The sequence below is a fragment of the Phocoena phocoena genome, chromosome X (assembly GCF_963924675.1).
Source record: "Phocoena phocoena chromosome X, mPhoPho1.1, whole genome shotgun sequence".
NCBI lineage: Eukaryota > Metazoa > Chordata > Mammalia > Artiodactyla > Phocoenidae > Phocoena > Phocoena phocoena.
Genome location: NC_089240.1, coordinates 126,075,030 through 126,089,595, shown reverse-complemented (window position 1 = coordinate 126,089,595; position 14,566 = coordinate 126,075,030). Strand labels below are relative to the sequence as shown.

Here is a 14,566-nt window from a genome sequence, read left to right as displayed (position 1 = left end):
TGTGGGCTTTCTCTAATTGCAGCGAGCGGGGCCTACTCTTCGTTGTGGTGCGCGGGCTTCTCATTGCGGTGGCTTCTCTTGTTGCGGAGCACGGGCTCTAGGTGCGCGGGCTTCAGTAGTTGTGGCTCACGGGCTCAGTAGTTGTGGCGCACGGACCTAGTTGTTCTGCGGCATGTGGGATCTTCCCGGACCAGGGCTCGAACCCGTGTCCCCTGCATTGGCAGGCGGATTCTTAACCAATGTACCACCAGGGAAGTCTGACAAGAGGTATTTTTGAACACAATGTTATTACTATTAATTGGTTGCTGTTTCCACACTTGCATTCTGTAATTTTTTCCGGGAGGTTTCTTCAACTTCTTCGATGACATGCAAAGACATAAAGAGGCTAAACGCTGGTTTCTGTGGTTTGAGTCTCCCGAGCGTTTCAGGGAGACTTCACCGGATGCGTTAAATAAGGTCCATGTTTGGGAGGCAAACGTTAAGTCCTAGTCCTTCAGAGGTCAGGGTTCAGAGTGGGAAACGCTGTCTCACGAATATTACAGAGAGATAAGTTATTTTTTGCCAAATGCTTACGCAAATTCCATATTAACTCGACTGAGCACTAGAAAGAAATTTACAGAACAGTCTCTTGAATTAGGAAAATATGCAGGTATAAGGCTTTGCCCTGCTTGACTTGGCACGCAGGCTTCCAGAAGACGGGTTGGTGTTCTGCATTTAGATTTCCAGAGCAGAGGACTCCTTCTCATGGTAATGAGCCTTGAAACTAGGTGGTGACCCACTGGCATTTTGCACCTGTCTTCTTTTCCTCCTGGATTCTTGTCACCGTGACCACCATTGACAGGATCGTCACTGTAGTATGGTCCTTGATGTGTTAAGAAAACACTTCAAACACGCAATGGGAATTCTAACAGGGATCAAAAAGGATGAGATGATTTGTGTCTCCAGGGAAGTTGTTGTACTGGATTACAAAATGCTCCGGTCAAAGGGTCCCTTCCAGGGGTGAGCAACTGTCGCATGCGGTAGCCATAGGAATGAATGAGGGAGGGGGGTTCTGTGGAAACACGGGATGCAAATCTGCCCGCTGTCTGTGAAGCTGAAGCTCCTGACCGGCCACACTGTCTTGTCTCCAGGAGACAGAGCTGGAGAGCGGAATCCCAGCCTGCCCCGAGGCAGATGCTGGGCTCTGTACAGCAGAGTCCTGAGTCTCCTGAAAGAAGTGGAACCATGAAATACCAATCTGATCTCGTCACCCTGCAGCCTCACCCCAGCCCCACTTAAAACTCTTCGGGGTTCCCAGTTGCGTTTGCATACAGTCCAAACTTCAACTGCTCTAGGAACCCTGCATGACCTGGCTCCAGGCGGTTCAAATTCAAAGGCTCATTTCTCGGCTTTTGCTTCAGCGGTTCTCTTGGAACCCACACGCCCCGCCATCGGCACGGTGAACTACTCCTTTTCCTTTTAGTCAGCTCTTCGATGCTCCCACAGTGCCCTGTGCTCCCCTCTCTAACTGCCTCTATCACCTGACTGCTTGTTGTCTGTTTCCTCCCCACAGGGCACCCTGGACATCCTTTGTTCCCTGAGAACAGGGCCAGGTGGACACAGCCATCCTCTCCTTTCTATGGCCACTGTTGCCTCTGCCACATACATAGCCTGAATCCAGACACTTCTCTTCAGCCCCAGGCTCCCAGCTTCTCCGCCAAGACGATGCCAGTAACCACTCCTGTGGACCACTCTCCCTGCCCCTCACTTTCCCTGGCTTTCTGCTGCTTAATGCTTACAACCCTTCGGCGGCTTCGCTCTGTCCTCAGGATCAAAGCTCTGCTCATTAGCATGGCATTCAAGGCTCTGCCTGACCTTGCCTTACTAGAAGATCCAAGAGAGGAGAGAATAGGAACATTGTGGAGAGGAGGAGGCGACCGAGGGATAATTCGCTTACAACTCAAAAAATATGAGAGGGAACATTGTTTTCGAATCCATTTTCAGGGCTTCTGTTTACACATGGGGTGTGTTCCAAAAAATCCCCATGTATCAGGGCCCTGGATGGGCTAAATATTGCTGGCATAGCCAGGGCTTCGCAGACTTGTGAATATCACTGGTGAGTAGATTTCTTTATTTTAAATTTGGCGACGGGCAGGGTTGCCAACATTTTATTTTGCAAAGCAGGCACATTGAACAAAACACTGCCATCTTTTCGTGAAATAAAGGACTTCTGTGTACCCAGAAAAGTCCATGATTTCAGGATAAAGGTCAGCACTCTCGCTTTATGGGGGGGAATTACCGCAACAGTCTCACTTCCTTGTATCGCCCGAGACTGGTAAAGACTCGCCCCTGCTATCAGGCATTCGGGGAACTGTTGTAGCCCCTGGTGCACCGGCTCCCGCAGCTGGTTGTCTGCATTGCAGTGCTTCGCAGGGGGGCTATGTCTCTTTTTTTTTTTTTACAGCTTTATTGGAGTCTAATTGCTTTACAATGGTGTGTTAGTTTCTGCTTTATAACAAAGTGAATCAGTTATACATATACGTATGTTCCCATATCTCTTCCCTCTTGCATCTCCCTCCCTCCCACCCTCCCTATCCCACCCCTCTAGGTGGTCACAAAGCACCGAGCTGATCTCCCTGTGCTATGTGGCTGCTTCCCACTAGCTATGTACCTTACGTTTGGTAGTGTATATATGTCCATGCCAGTCTCTCACTTTGTCACAGCTCACCCTTCCCCCTCCCCATATCCTCAAGTCCATTCTCCAGTAGGTCTGTGTCTATTCATGCCTTACCCCTAGGTTCTTCATGACATTTTTTTTCCCTTAAATTCCATATATATGTGTTAGCGTACGGTATTTGCCTTTCTCTTTCTGACTTACTTCATTCTGTATGACAGAATCTAGGTCCATCCACCTCATTACACACAGCTCAAATTCGTTTCTTTTTATGGCTGAGTAATATTCCATTGTATATATGTGCCACATCTTCTTTGTCCATTCATCCGATGATGGACACTTAGGTTGTTTCCATCTCCGGGCTATTGTAAATAGAGCTGCAGTGAACATTTTGGTACATGACTCTTTTTGAATTATGGTTTTCTCAGGGTATTAGTGGGATTGCTGGGTCATATGGTAGTTCTATTTGTAGTTTTTAAAGGAACCTCCATACTGTTCTCCATAGTGGCTGTATCAATTTACATTCCCACCAACAGTGCAAGAGGGTCCCCTTTTCTCCACACCCTCTCCAGCATTCACTGTTTGTAGATTTTTTGATGATGGCCATTCTGACCGGTATGAGATGATATCTCACTGTAGTTTTGATTTGCATTTCTCTAATGATTCTGTCTCTTAATTGGCTCACATGGTGGGGGGCTGGGTGGGTGGGGGGAGTGCTGGTCCCTTTCCCACCTACTCTGGAGCCCATCCCGGCCCCTCAAACTACTTTGGTTAAAGGGATTAGGACCCAAGGCTGTGGGAGGAGAGGAAGCAGACAGAAGGACTGCTGAAGCCCTGAGCACAAGCTGAGCTGCCTTGGGTCCCGGGGCCAAAGGGTGACCCTGAGTCGGGGCAAGTCCTTTGTCCTCGCCCCTGCCCTCACGTGGACTCCGTCTCCACTCTGGTGCCCCAAGGATCAGGAATCGGCTGCTGACATGGACAGTGGTGCCCTCCAGATGGGCACCTTCAACAGTGATGGGGCTGATGGCAAGGCCATTCCAGAGGCCTGGTGGGCAGATGCTACCAGGTGGGTCTAATTTTGGCCACAGGAGAGGGTGGCCCCCTTGGGGGACTTTGCAAGGAGCGGTTTGTGGCACTTGGGAGCAATAACAGGAACTCTGTGCTAATAGTGAGAGAACAGCTGTTCTGTTCTGGAATTTAGAACACATCTTCCTAAGGACATGGCGGGGTGTGACGGAAGACCAGGCTTGCTCTCAGAAGCCTATGTAACTCAGATTAGTGTAAGCCCTCCCAGCTCCATCTGTGCCTCTCCTGAACTCCCAGACTAGCCTGGTGGCCATCTGTCCATGTCACACTTCTCTTCCTAGGTCAGTGCTGAGGAAAGGTGGGTGTTTTAGGAGAGGAGCTCGTCAGGCCAAATGGTTTTCCAAGTGGTGAACATCTGCAGGATATGAGAAGTTCAGGAAGGGGTGAGGAGTAGAAGGAGGGTGGCGTGGAGACAAGGCAGGCTTGGTGGGGGGGTCAGTCCCAGCGCCACATGCACTGGCAATGGGGAGTGTGTGTATTCAGGGGGCACAGAATCATGGCTTCTAAGTGTAGAATTTCCTGTATGCAAATCAGCTCCACGATCAATTGCAGTTCAGCAGGGTAGCAGCTACTTGAGAGGCTCACCAAGTTCCAGGGAGGTCCTTAGCCTGGTAGGCTCAGGGCCTGATGTCATCGGTTCCCTCAGACTCACACTAACCTAACTTATAAGAGACTGAGAGACAAACCAGGCCTCGGATGAATCATTTTACATAGGGAGAGTTATCTGGCAGGATAACTGACCTCGGACATTTGCAATATTTTGACTAAAGGCCTGTTTCTTTGTTCTTTGGGTTTTTTTGAGTGGGTGTCTTTTGGCCCATGATAAACACGATCCTTTTCTGTTGCTTCTTGTTCCCGTGCCAGCTCCTGTGCTCATCCCCTGTCCTACAGGAGCACGCTCTTTAGGCCCCGCACCATCGCCTGTTACTATTCATCCTTGCCATAGTTCAATTTGCTAGAATGGAGGCCAACACACTTTTCCTGTAAAGCGCTAGGTAGTAGCTATTTTAGGCTGTGTGGGCTCCATGGTCTCTGTTGCAACTATTCAGTTCTGCGGTGGTAGCAGAAAAACAGCCATAGACAATACAGAAACGAACGCGCGTGGCTGTGTTCCCGCCACTTCATGGATCCTGACACGTGAATTTCGTCTAAACGTCCCCTGTCACAAAATGACCTTCTTTTGATTTTTTCAACCGTTTAAAGGTACAAATACCATTCCTAGTTTGCAGGTCATACAAAAGGGCGGGTGGACTGTAGTTGACCTGCAGGCCAGTGTGCCAACGACGCCTGAGCTAGAAAAGTCTTCCTGCATGTTACACTGTGGCCAGTGTCTTGCTGCTGGCATTGAGGTATCTCTACTACACGTTGACCAGTTAGAGCCCCAGCTGCGAGTGACTGAGATGCCTCACTTAGAGGCTGCATTTTCCTCACTTCCTCAAGCCTCCTCAGTGTAGCTGAGTGTGTAGGTGCTGAGGTTCACCCATCAGAGCCTGAAGGGCTCTAAAAGAGCATGATGTCTAGTGCCCTCCTTACAGGTGGGACTCCTGAAGCCCGAAGGCAAGGGAATGGCACAGGGCACCCGGAGTTAGTGGGAAAACTGGGGGCATATTCGCATCCTGGAATACACAGCAACTGCCCAACCTCACAGTAGCCAGTATTTCTTTAGCCGTTACAAGAGTAACAAGTAATGCGTCTCCGCTCACTGTGTCCGAGGCCACTTGCTTTCCAGTATCTCATTTAATCCTTGGCACGACCTTATTGCGTCCAGCCAGGATCGCCACTCTGTCTGGCTCGGAAGCACATGTTCTTAGCCATTCACCTGCTGGGGTTCCTGGTGATCCCCCTGTCCCCCTTTGACAGTATGGGACTGGACCTGGTTAACTCCGCAATCTCAAGGAATCTCCATTTTGCTCCTTTTCCCTCATTAATTATTGAGGTGATACATGAAGTTGTTGTGGGAATAAAAAAGAAGAATAAAACGCCTGGAATATGCCATGTATATAATGTGTGTGTTCAGTAACCACTAGCTATTTCTGTTAATTCTCCTGCTAGTGTCATAGAATAAGCACTGCCCTGAAAATCAGAATATCCACTCACTCCTTGTATGTTTTGTTTTTGCAGCCCCAAGATTCAGAGCAATGGAAAGAAGTCACAGAGGGAAAGATTTTGGCTCCATCTCAGGGAGACCCCCGCCCCCTACTATGGCTCAGAAGGTGGGGGAAGCCTCTGGGGGAGTATGGAGGTGCGGCCCTGTGGGAGACACAGGAAGCCTTCCGAAGGGACACTGCGGGGAGATGGTAGGAGCCACCCTCAAGGAGGATGTGGCCCAGGGCAGCCTGTGTCGAATAATGGCAGGGACAGGCTCGACGACTCCGGGGAGCAGCGGCGCTTTCTCTTTGTCTTTGAAAGCCGGCTGCAGCCGGAGCCCTTCTTGAGAGCGTTCACGTCAAAGGCTGCAGCGGGCGTTTTGCTGTTACAGTCAGTGTTGGAATCTGATTTCACCCGGTCCTGAAGATGGACTCGGTTGGAGGGGTTCATGGGAAAGGGCTGCAGCGCGCGTGTCGATCACCGAGCACGTTTACAGATCGACTCTGCAGATGTGAACTCGCGCTTTCAGCGCATTCATCAAAGCCTCGGGGGAGCTGACCCTGTCCCTCCTCCTTCCTCCCCCGGGCCCGCGGCGCTCGGCTCCAGGTCAGCCCGCAACTTCCCTCTCGCCTGTCCCCCGCGCCCCCGGCCTCAGGCTCGTTTCCTCCAGACGTGCCGCTGTTTGCCAACCGCGGCCAGCCACGAAAATGGCCCTTTCCTTTCATCTCTGGGCAGGGCTCCGTCGCAGGATCAGCTAAGTGGGAGGGCAGACGGCGGTTCCGACAAACAAGTTCCGCCAAGGCGACGGGCGCCGGACCGCGGGTGCCGGGTCCTGGAGCCGCAGCTAGAGGGACCCCTTGGTGACCGGGGGGACACCAAGGCCAGAAGGGGAAGAGCCCTGTTCAAGGTCACCCGGCTGGCAGAACGCACCAGGCTTGTGCGCCGCCTCGGGTCCTGCGCCGGGCCCTAGAGGAGTCTGGCGCGCCGGGTGGAAATCACTGCATACCCTTGTTGCCAGCGCCTCCGTCTCCCCAGCCACTGTTGACTCACTGCTCCGGGCCCGCAGGGACCGCCTCTGAGGCTTCCCTTTCGAGGGAGTGGTGTGAAGGGGCCCGCGAGCCGCGGGCCAGCGCTGGCCGGGACCCAGACAGCCCAACCTGCTGGGTGCCCGCGGGCTCCGCCCCTCAAGCTCCAGCCCCGCCCGCAGGTTGCCGTCCCGCCCCTCGTGCATAGGCCCCGCCCCCGAGACTGCAGGCTCGCCCCGCCCCTCGCACCACAGTCGCAGTCCCACCCCACCTCACCTCGTCTGCGTCGGGCACGCCCCGACGCCGGAGCTCGCGCGCGCCCCTCCTCCTCCCTCCCGGGGCCGCGCCGCGCGCGCGCCGGTTCTGGGCGAGGCCCTGCAGTAGCGGCAGGGCTCCTCCCTCTTCTGCTCCTCCTCCTCCTTCCCGGCTCCTCCCCGATCACCCCCTCGGGCGCTCTCGCGCTAACTGTGCTCCTCTGGGCCCCGTCCGCCCGCTTCCAGCCATGGTGGCCTGGCACTCGGCGTTCCTCATCTGCCTCGCTTTCTCCTTGGCCACTCTGGTCCAGAGAGGTAAGGCGGGCGGGGGGGCACGCGGGGACCCCGCCCTCTGGGCCCGTGGGGCGGGGGCCCTGCGCCCCGCGGGCCCGGTGGTGCGCCTGAGCGGTTCGGCCCCCGCCCGAGGGCCTGCTGCGGAGGCTGCCGGCGGGCAGGCGGGGCAGTGCGGGAGGATGGGGCGGGGGGTGCTAGCCCCGAGCCCCGCGGGGGCTGACCCTGCCGCAGCCCATGTGGCCGGTGGGGAGGGACCTGGACCCCTCCTGGTGCTGGGCTAGAAACAGCGGGATACTCCCGCCTTAAAGTCCTGAACAAGGTGTCTCCGCCGGTGACAACACCTGTTCCCAGGAGATTGCCGTTGGAAAAACCTTGAAGAGAGCGCTCATTCCCTGAGCAGGGCTTCTCAAAATGTGTTTCTAGGCCACCTGCAGCAGAAGCACCTGGCGAGCTTCCTGTGCTCACTCCTGCTTTGTCAGGATCTCGGCGGGGATGGGGGGTGGACGGGGAACGGCGGTGTGTAAGTCTAACCAGTTCCCCAGGAGCTTCTGGTACCCGCCCCAGTTTTCGAGCCATTGGTGTTATTTTGCCAAGGAGGAGGAGAGAGAAATTCTACCAAATCAAGGACGCAAGTTTCTTAGACCCTCGCTACTCAAAGTGTGGTCCAAGGCCCGCAACGACATCTCTTGGGACTTGTTAGGAAAGCAGCATCTCAGGCCCCGCCCCTGACCTACTGAGTCAGATTCTGCATTAACTAGATCCCCCGGGTAATTCGCAGGCACATTTAAGTTTGAGAAGCATCTTCTTAGAATAAATGCAGTCTGTGGTTAAAAATAGGGTCGCCAAGGAGTCCCAGCAGAATCTTCTTACACTTAACTTACCTCATCGCCACATCAGAAAAAGAGGTTGAGGAAAACACTGCAGTTGAGCACAGAACTGTGCTCTGAGCTTCCTGACACAAAGGCAGATTCAGCTAGTTAAAAACATGAGCTCAGCAAAAACAAAACCGTGTCCTATAAGTGCGTTCTAGTGAGGGTTATGTTACTTATAAGGAACACTGGAAAACACTAGACAGTCCAAGGCAGTTTTGCAAAAGATGTAGAAATGTTTCTCATGCGGGCAGCCCTCCTGGAGTCTGTACAAGAAGAGCCATTCAGCATTCAACAAAGGTGCCAGGCTCTGTTGTAGACGCTGATGCTGCAGCCGTGAACAAAATTCAGGCTCTGTCCTCGTGGAGCTGACATCCTGATGTGGGAGGAAATAAGTGCAAACATCGCAATCTATATAAGTGCAGTGAAGAATAATAAAGCAAGTTACAGGGTTGTTGAATTTTGTTTCCTTTTTCCCTTTGGGGTTAAGATTTTTATTTTGTTTATGATGCATTTGTGGGGAAAAGTATGATCACTGGATTAACTTGCATCTAATGATATGGGACATTTGAAAGTGGAAGCGCAAAAAAAAGTTCGAAAAACGATGCTCCCTTCAAGGCTGTCTTCTGCAAGTCTTCAACATGGTAGGCACGTTGAGAAGGTGAGGAATTTAAATGATGAGGTGTCAGGTTTTCATCATCACGGGTTACACTAGGTGATTTACAAAGTGGTGGGGGAAACGGCAAATGGGTGCAGCCCTTTTACAGATGAGGAAACGGAGGCGCACAGAGGCGAAGTAACTTGCCTCAGGTGGCAAAGCTAAGATTTGATTCCAGGCTTGTCTGATTCCACTGTCCTTGCTTTTAAGTACTAGGCATAATGCCTTTACACCTGGAGGCTGCCCTCCTCCTACACCTTACTGGCCAAGTGGCCTTGGGAAAGTGCTCTGAACTTGGTTCGGTTTGCTCATCTGTATAAGGCCTAACAACTCATATAGGTATCTCGAGGGAACCAGGCGTGTGTCACCCTCAGATTTGCAGCCCTGCCACCAGCTACCGTCTCCTGAGTGCTTGCTGTGTACCACTTCACATATATATTTTTTAGTTGCCCCAGGAGTTTGGCTTGTTAGGTATAGTCCCCGCCTTCCAGATGAGGGGCCCCATGTCACATAACTCGGAAGGATAGAGCCAGGATCCCACCCATTTAAGATTGCTAGCCAGTGATCTTTTAAAGTTTTAATGAACGCTGAACCAGAAGAAGCTTTTGCTTCAAGGTAGGGCCCCAGTTTCCTGGATCTTTTGTGCAGAACAACCTGTCAAATACCGGTTTTGCATTGGTCCCCTCTGGGGATCCGGGCAGTTACAGTTTCAGAGCTACTGTGTGGAAACACAAAGCAGGTCTCAGTTAGGTACCCACTGGCTCTCTGGGAGCCCCCAGGTGGTGGATCAGGTGGGTCTGCCCAAGAGCCACTTTCTTCTTGGTCCTGGTCCTCGGTAATGAGGTGTGACCTAGAAAGCCTGGCAGGCCTCAGGAGACACTCAGAGCCTCGAAGCACGATTGTGAAATCCGCACAGACTCGGGCAAGCTGAGACAGATTTTAGGCTCCCAGGAGTTTAAAAGGTGGTTAACAAGTCATTCCTGTTCTAATTACAGATGGGCTTTTAGTTCACTGTGTATTTTACTAGTTCTGAAAAATCGTCTGAGGACAGGTATGTCACCTGTCTGCACCTACAGAAATGGGAAGCTGTGCTTTTGACTTCCGGGGAGAAGAATCTCAGTGGTACGGGTGGGTAACAGTCATACGAGGGCTCCACTTCCCCAGTGTCTTCCATGCGCCAGGCCCTCGGTGCCTCACACACGTTTACACCTCCTAACTACCCTGAAAGCTTGGCACTGTGACCCATCTTGTTTCCTGATGTTCATAATGGCTGTTTGCATACAGCCTTGAGAAGTAACTGAGTTGTAACCCATAACTCAGATGAAAAACGTGGTCCAGTGAGGTTTTGGCCTTGAACCCAGGTTTATCTGAGTAACCAAAGGAGGGGTCATAAATGCAGATATATCCAGGAATGGGGCAGGTGACAGAAACGTGAGCCGTGGCCAAGAATGTGTGATGAGCCTGTTGGCAGATCTCCAAGTGCCTGCTCCTTTAAAAGAGAGGTAGCCCGGCCAAGAGGGAGAGTGCCAGCTGCGGAGCAAGCCTGCCCAGCGCTACCACGGTGCAGGGCAAGTCACTAACTGCTTGGTGCCTCAGTTTCCTCATCTGGAAAATGGGGATGATACCACCATCCGCCACCTGGCTCCGAGGGAGCTCTGTGCTAGTGACTATTATTCCGAGCCACATTTAAAAAATACAGTGCAAACGTTGAAAGTATTATGCTAAGTGAAGGGAGCCAGACACAAAAGCCCACATATTGCATGATTCCGTTTATATGTAATGTCCAGAGTTGGCAAATCCATAGAGACAAAAAGTAGGTTAGTGGTTGCCAGGGTCTAAGGGGAATGAAGAGTGACTGCTTAATAGGTACCAGGTTTCCTTTTAGGGTGATGGAAATGTTCTGGAACTGGATAGAGGTGGCGATCGTACAACCTTGTGAATTGTACGCTTTGAAAGGGTGAGTTGTGTGGTATGTGGATTATATCTCCGTTTAAAATAAATTCACTGTGGGCTTCCCTGGTGGCGCAGTGGTTGAACGTCCGCCTGCCGATGCAGGGGACACGGGTTCGTGCCCCGGTCCAGGAAGACCCCTACATGCCGCGGAGCGGCTGGGCCCGTGAGCCATGGCCGCTGAGCCTGCGCGTCCGGAGCCTGTGCTCCGCACGGGAGAGGCCACAACAGTGAGAGGCCCGCGTAATGCAAAAAAATAAAAATAAAAAAATAAAATAAATTCACTGCAGTCCAAGCAGAACAAATGAGGGAGGTGGCAGCATGTGACCCCTGGGTTGGGGTTGGTCTTCAGGGCCCGAGTTTGGTCAGGCCAGGAAGAGCCAGAGCAGAGGGGGCCCCGAGTGCTGGTGGTGCTGGGATCCAGGCAGAAGCCCTGTGGGCTGACGTGTGCTATTGGGTTTGAGCCAGACAGACCCCTGGGGCACCTGCAGGATTGGCCCAGAGCTACTTAACCCTGCTTGCCTGAGTGCAGCAGTGGCCCCTGCAAAGGTGCATCCTGGGCAGGGGGGACCTTCCCTGTCCTGCATGGCTCAGGGTTGCCCCTATGCACCTGTCATTGCAGTGGACTGACAGGGTCTAGGGACTGTTTGCCTTTTAGTCTCACCTGTTTTGACTGGTTTGCAGCCCCTTCCTCACTGTCAAAGGTCACATCCCATCCCCTCCATCATTTTGGATACCAGGTAACAAAAATGTATGTGTTTTTTAAACACGTGCACACACACAGAAATCACCCAAGAGTCGGTGTCAGCAGGCACTGGGGAGGGACCTCCAGCAGAGGTGATGACGATGAGGGTGATGAGGCTGTTTGGCAGCTCGCAGGGGAGCAGCTGATTTTGGTTTGTGTGAGTTCAGGAAAGATCCTTTCCAGGCGCACTGACTTTCCCGTTCTGGGTTCTTCCCCCGCCTGGTGTTGGTGCTTTTCCTGCTGTGTGTCCACTCCTCCCCTTTGCACTCGCTATGTATTCCTCTGCTGCTCTTGGTGTGTGTGGGGGAGGCCCGGCTCTGGAGGTTCCTGTTCCCCGACCCAGGCTCGACCCTCCCTGAGGCTGGCTCACAGGTCCACTGACTGGCCAATCTTGGTTTGCATATAAAAGCCTAAAGTCATCCTAAACGCGTAATAGAAACAGGGGAGAAATCTTTCACGCCGGTCAGTGTTCCAAATGGCCCCCAAAGATGCCCATGCCCTAATCTCCGGAACCTGTGACTATGGGAGGTTACATAGTGATTTTGGCCGGCAAGAGGACCTCAGTCTTCGTCTTCTTTGAGGACAGAATTCAGCAAAGAGACTAAGACTGCAAAGCAGGTACAGACTTTATTAGAAGCACAGTACATGTGGGAGAGCACACAGGCAAACTCATGGAGTAGGGGTAGCAATGCCTTGCGCTCTGGGGTATCTTAGGTAGTTAATATGGGGTTAGTCTTCTGGGGTTTAGATGAGGGTGACCCTCCTTTTTTCTCCCCTATGATCATGTCATCTGCAGTTCCTTATTTAGGCTTCCACCAAGCACTATTTTTTTTCTTTAATCAATTTATGTATTTATTTTTTGCTGCGTTTGGGTCTTCGTTGCTGCGCACGGGCTTTCTCTAGTTGCGGCGAGCGGGGGCTACTCTTCATTGAGGTGTGAGGGCTTCTCATTACGGTGGCTTCTCTTGTTGCGGAGCACGGGCTCCAGGCATGTGGGCTTCAGTGGTTGTGTCACGTGGGCTCAGTAGTTGTGGCTCGTGGGCTCTAGAGCGCTGGGTCAGTAGCTGTGGCACACGGGCTTAGTTGCTCCGCAGCATGTGGGATCTTCCCGGACCAGGGCTCGAACCCGTGTCCCCTGCATTGGCAGGTGGATTCTCAACCACTGCACCACCAGGGAAGCCCCTCAAGCACTATTTTGAATCTTTCTCGTGAGCACCTAAGCAAAACCCAGGGGGAGAGGGCGAAGGGTCAAAACCGCAATGCTAATGATATTCCAGTGTGGCCAAGGTTACTAGAGGTTGACCTAGGACCCCTTCTGCACATGTGTCGGGCTGGGAAATCTTGACCACAAAAATGAGGAGGCTGTGGTGGGCTGCTTTGTCTTTCAGCCAGTCACCGTGCTTAATTCTTGTTGGTAGTTTATTTCAAAGGGTCAGCATGAAACCAGTTGAAACCAGTTGCAGTAGGTTAACCCAGGGCCTATCTGTCTCCTTCCTCAACAGTAGAGGGGAATTAAGGTAGCAGATGGAATTAGGTTGCCAATCAGCTGGCCTGAAAATGAGATTCTCCTGGATTAGGCCGGCTAATTAAAGGATGAGGTTCCTTTAAATATCGAAGAGGAAGGTAGGGGAGCGAGGATCAGAGTGATGCCACGGGAGAAAGGTTCCACTGCCTTTGCTGGCTCTCAACGTGGAAGGGGCCAGGAGCCAAGGAATACGCAGACTCTGCCCTAGAGCTTCCAGAAGTAACGCAGCCCTGGCGATACCTTGATTTCAGCCCAGTGAGACCGCGTTGGACTTCTGACCTCCCAAACTGTAAGGTTGAAGTGTGCGTTGTAGAGCAGTTCGTTGGCCATCATTTGTTACAGTAGCGAGAGGAAGCTAGGAGAAGCTAAGGGGTGGATATTAGCGTCCTCTTCATTCTTTGAAAAAACTAGCTTGTGGTGTTTCTTTACATTGTTTCAATTTTGCCATTTTAAATCAATCCCGAATCTGCTCTCAGTTCAGGATTTTAAAATAAATGTGCAGAAAATTGGATTATGGTGGTGGCCTTGGTGCGGCAATGAATGCTTTGAAACACCTCTGAGGGCCCTGGAAAGGCAGCTGGATTTCTTTGGCCTGCGTTTGATTTTAAATGACTCCTCAAGGAGATTGCAGAGTGCGCCCTGTGCAGTGGGCCACCTGTATCGGGGGCCCCCCGGCTGTGTCCGGAAAGGCCTTCCCTACGCCCCGCCCCCCAGTCCTGATGGCTGCGTTTGAAGCAGGGGCAGTCTGGGTACAGCAGACAGGCTTTCTTCTTTGGGCTGTGCCTGCCCCTTTGCTGATTGGAGGAGTGGGCTGCCGGCTAACCTTGTCCCCGGGCGGGTTGGGGGAAAGGACCAGAGCAGAACTGGGTGGGCCTGGACCGCCACTCCACCTTCAACTAGTGGTTTTTTTATGTATAAATTTATTTTATTTATTTTTGGCTGCGTTGGGTCTTTGTTGCTGCGCGCGGGCTTTCTCTAGTCGCGGCGAGCGGGGGCTACTCTTCGTTGCGGTGCGCGGGCTTCTCATTGCGGTGGCTTCTCTCGTTGCGGAGCACGGGCTCTAGGCGCGTGGGCTTCAGTAGTTGCGGCACACGGGCTCAGTAGTTGTGGCGCACGGGCTTTGTTTCTCCGCGGCACATGGGATCTTCCCAGATCAGGGCTCGAACCCGTGTCCCCTGCATCAGCAGGCGGATTCGTAACTGCTGTGTCACCAAGTAAGCCCTCAAGTAGTTCTGAGCTCTCCTTTTGTTTGTTTTCTACATGGGGCTGCTCGTCAGATGTCAGAGGGTTCTGCAACCTTAAAACAAAAACACTTTGAAAACTGTAGCGGAATCCCACAGAGAGGAGTGCTGCAGCTTGGTGAACATCTGTTTAAAGGAGCCGCCAGACAGCCTCTGGCTGGCATTCCAAGGTGGTTGT

The 14,566-nt window shown here is 52.5% G+C and overlaps 1 protein-coding gene across 5 annotated transcripts in view; it reads left to right on the top strand.

Moving 5' to 3' along the window:
* The first annotated feature begins 7,354 nt into the window (after window positions 1-7,354).
* Window positions 7,355-14,566, top strand: part of CD99L2 (CD99 molecule like 2) — a 104,881-nt gene continuing 97,669 nt past the window's right edge. For all 5 annotated transcript variants that reach the window (XM_065900793.1, XM_065900794.1, XM_065900791.1 and 2 more), the window contains exon 1: window positions 7,355-7,421. In XM_065900793.1, the coding sequence (XP_065756865.1) occupies window positions 7,355-7,421 (67 nt within the window). The remainder of the gene's footprint in view (window positions 7,422-14,566) is intronic.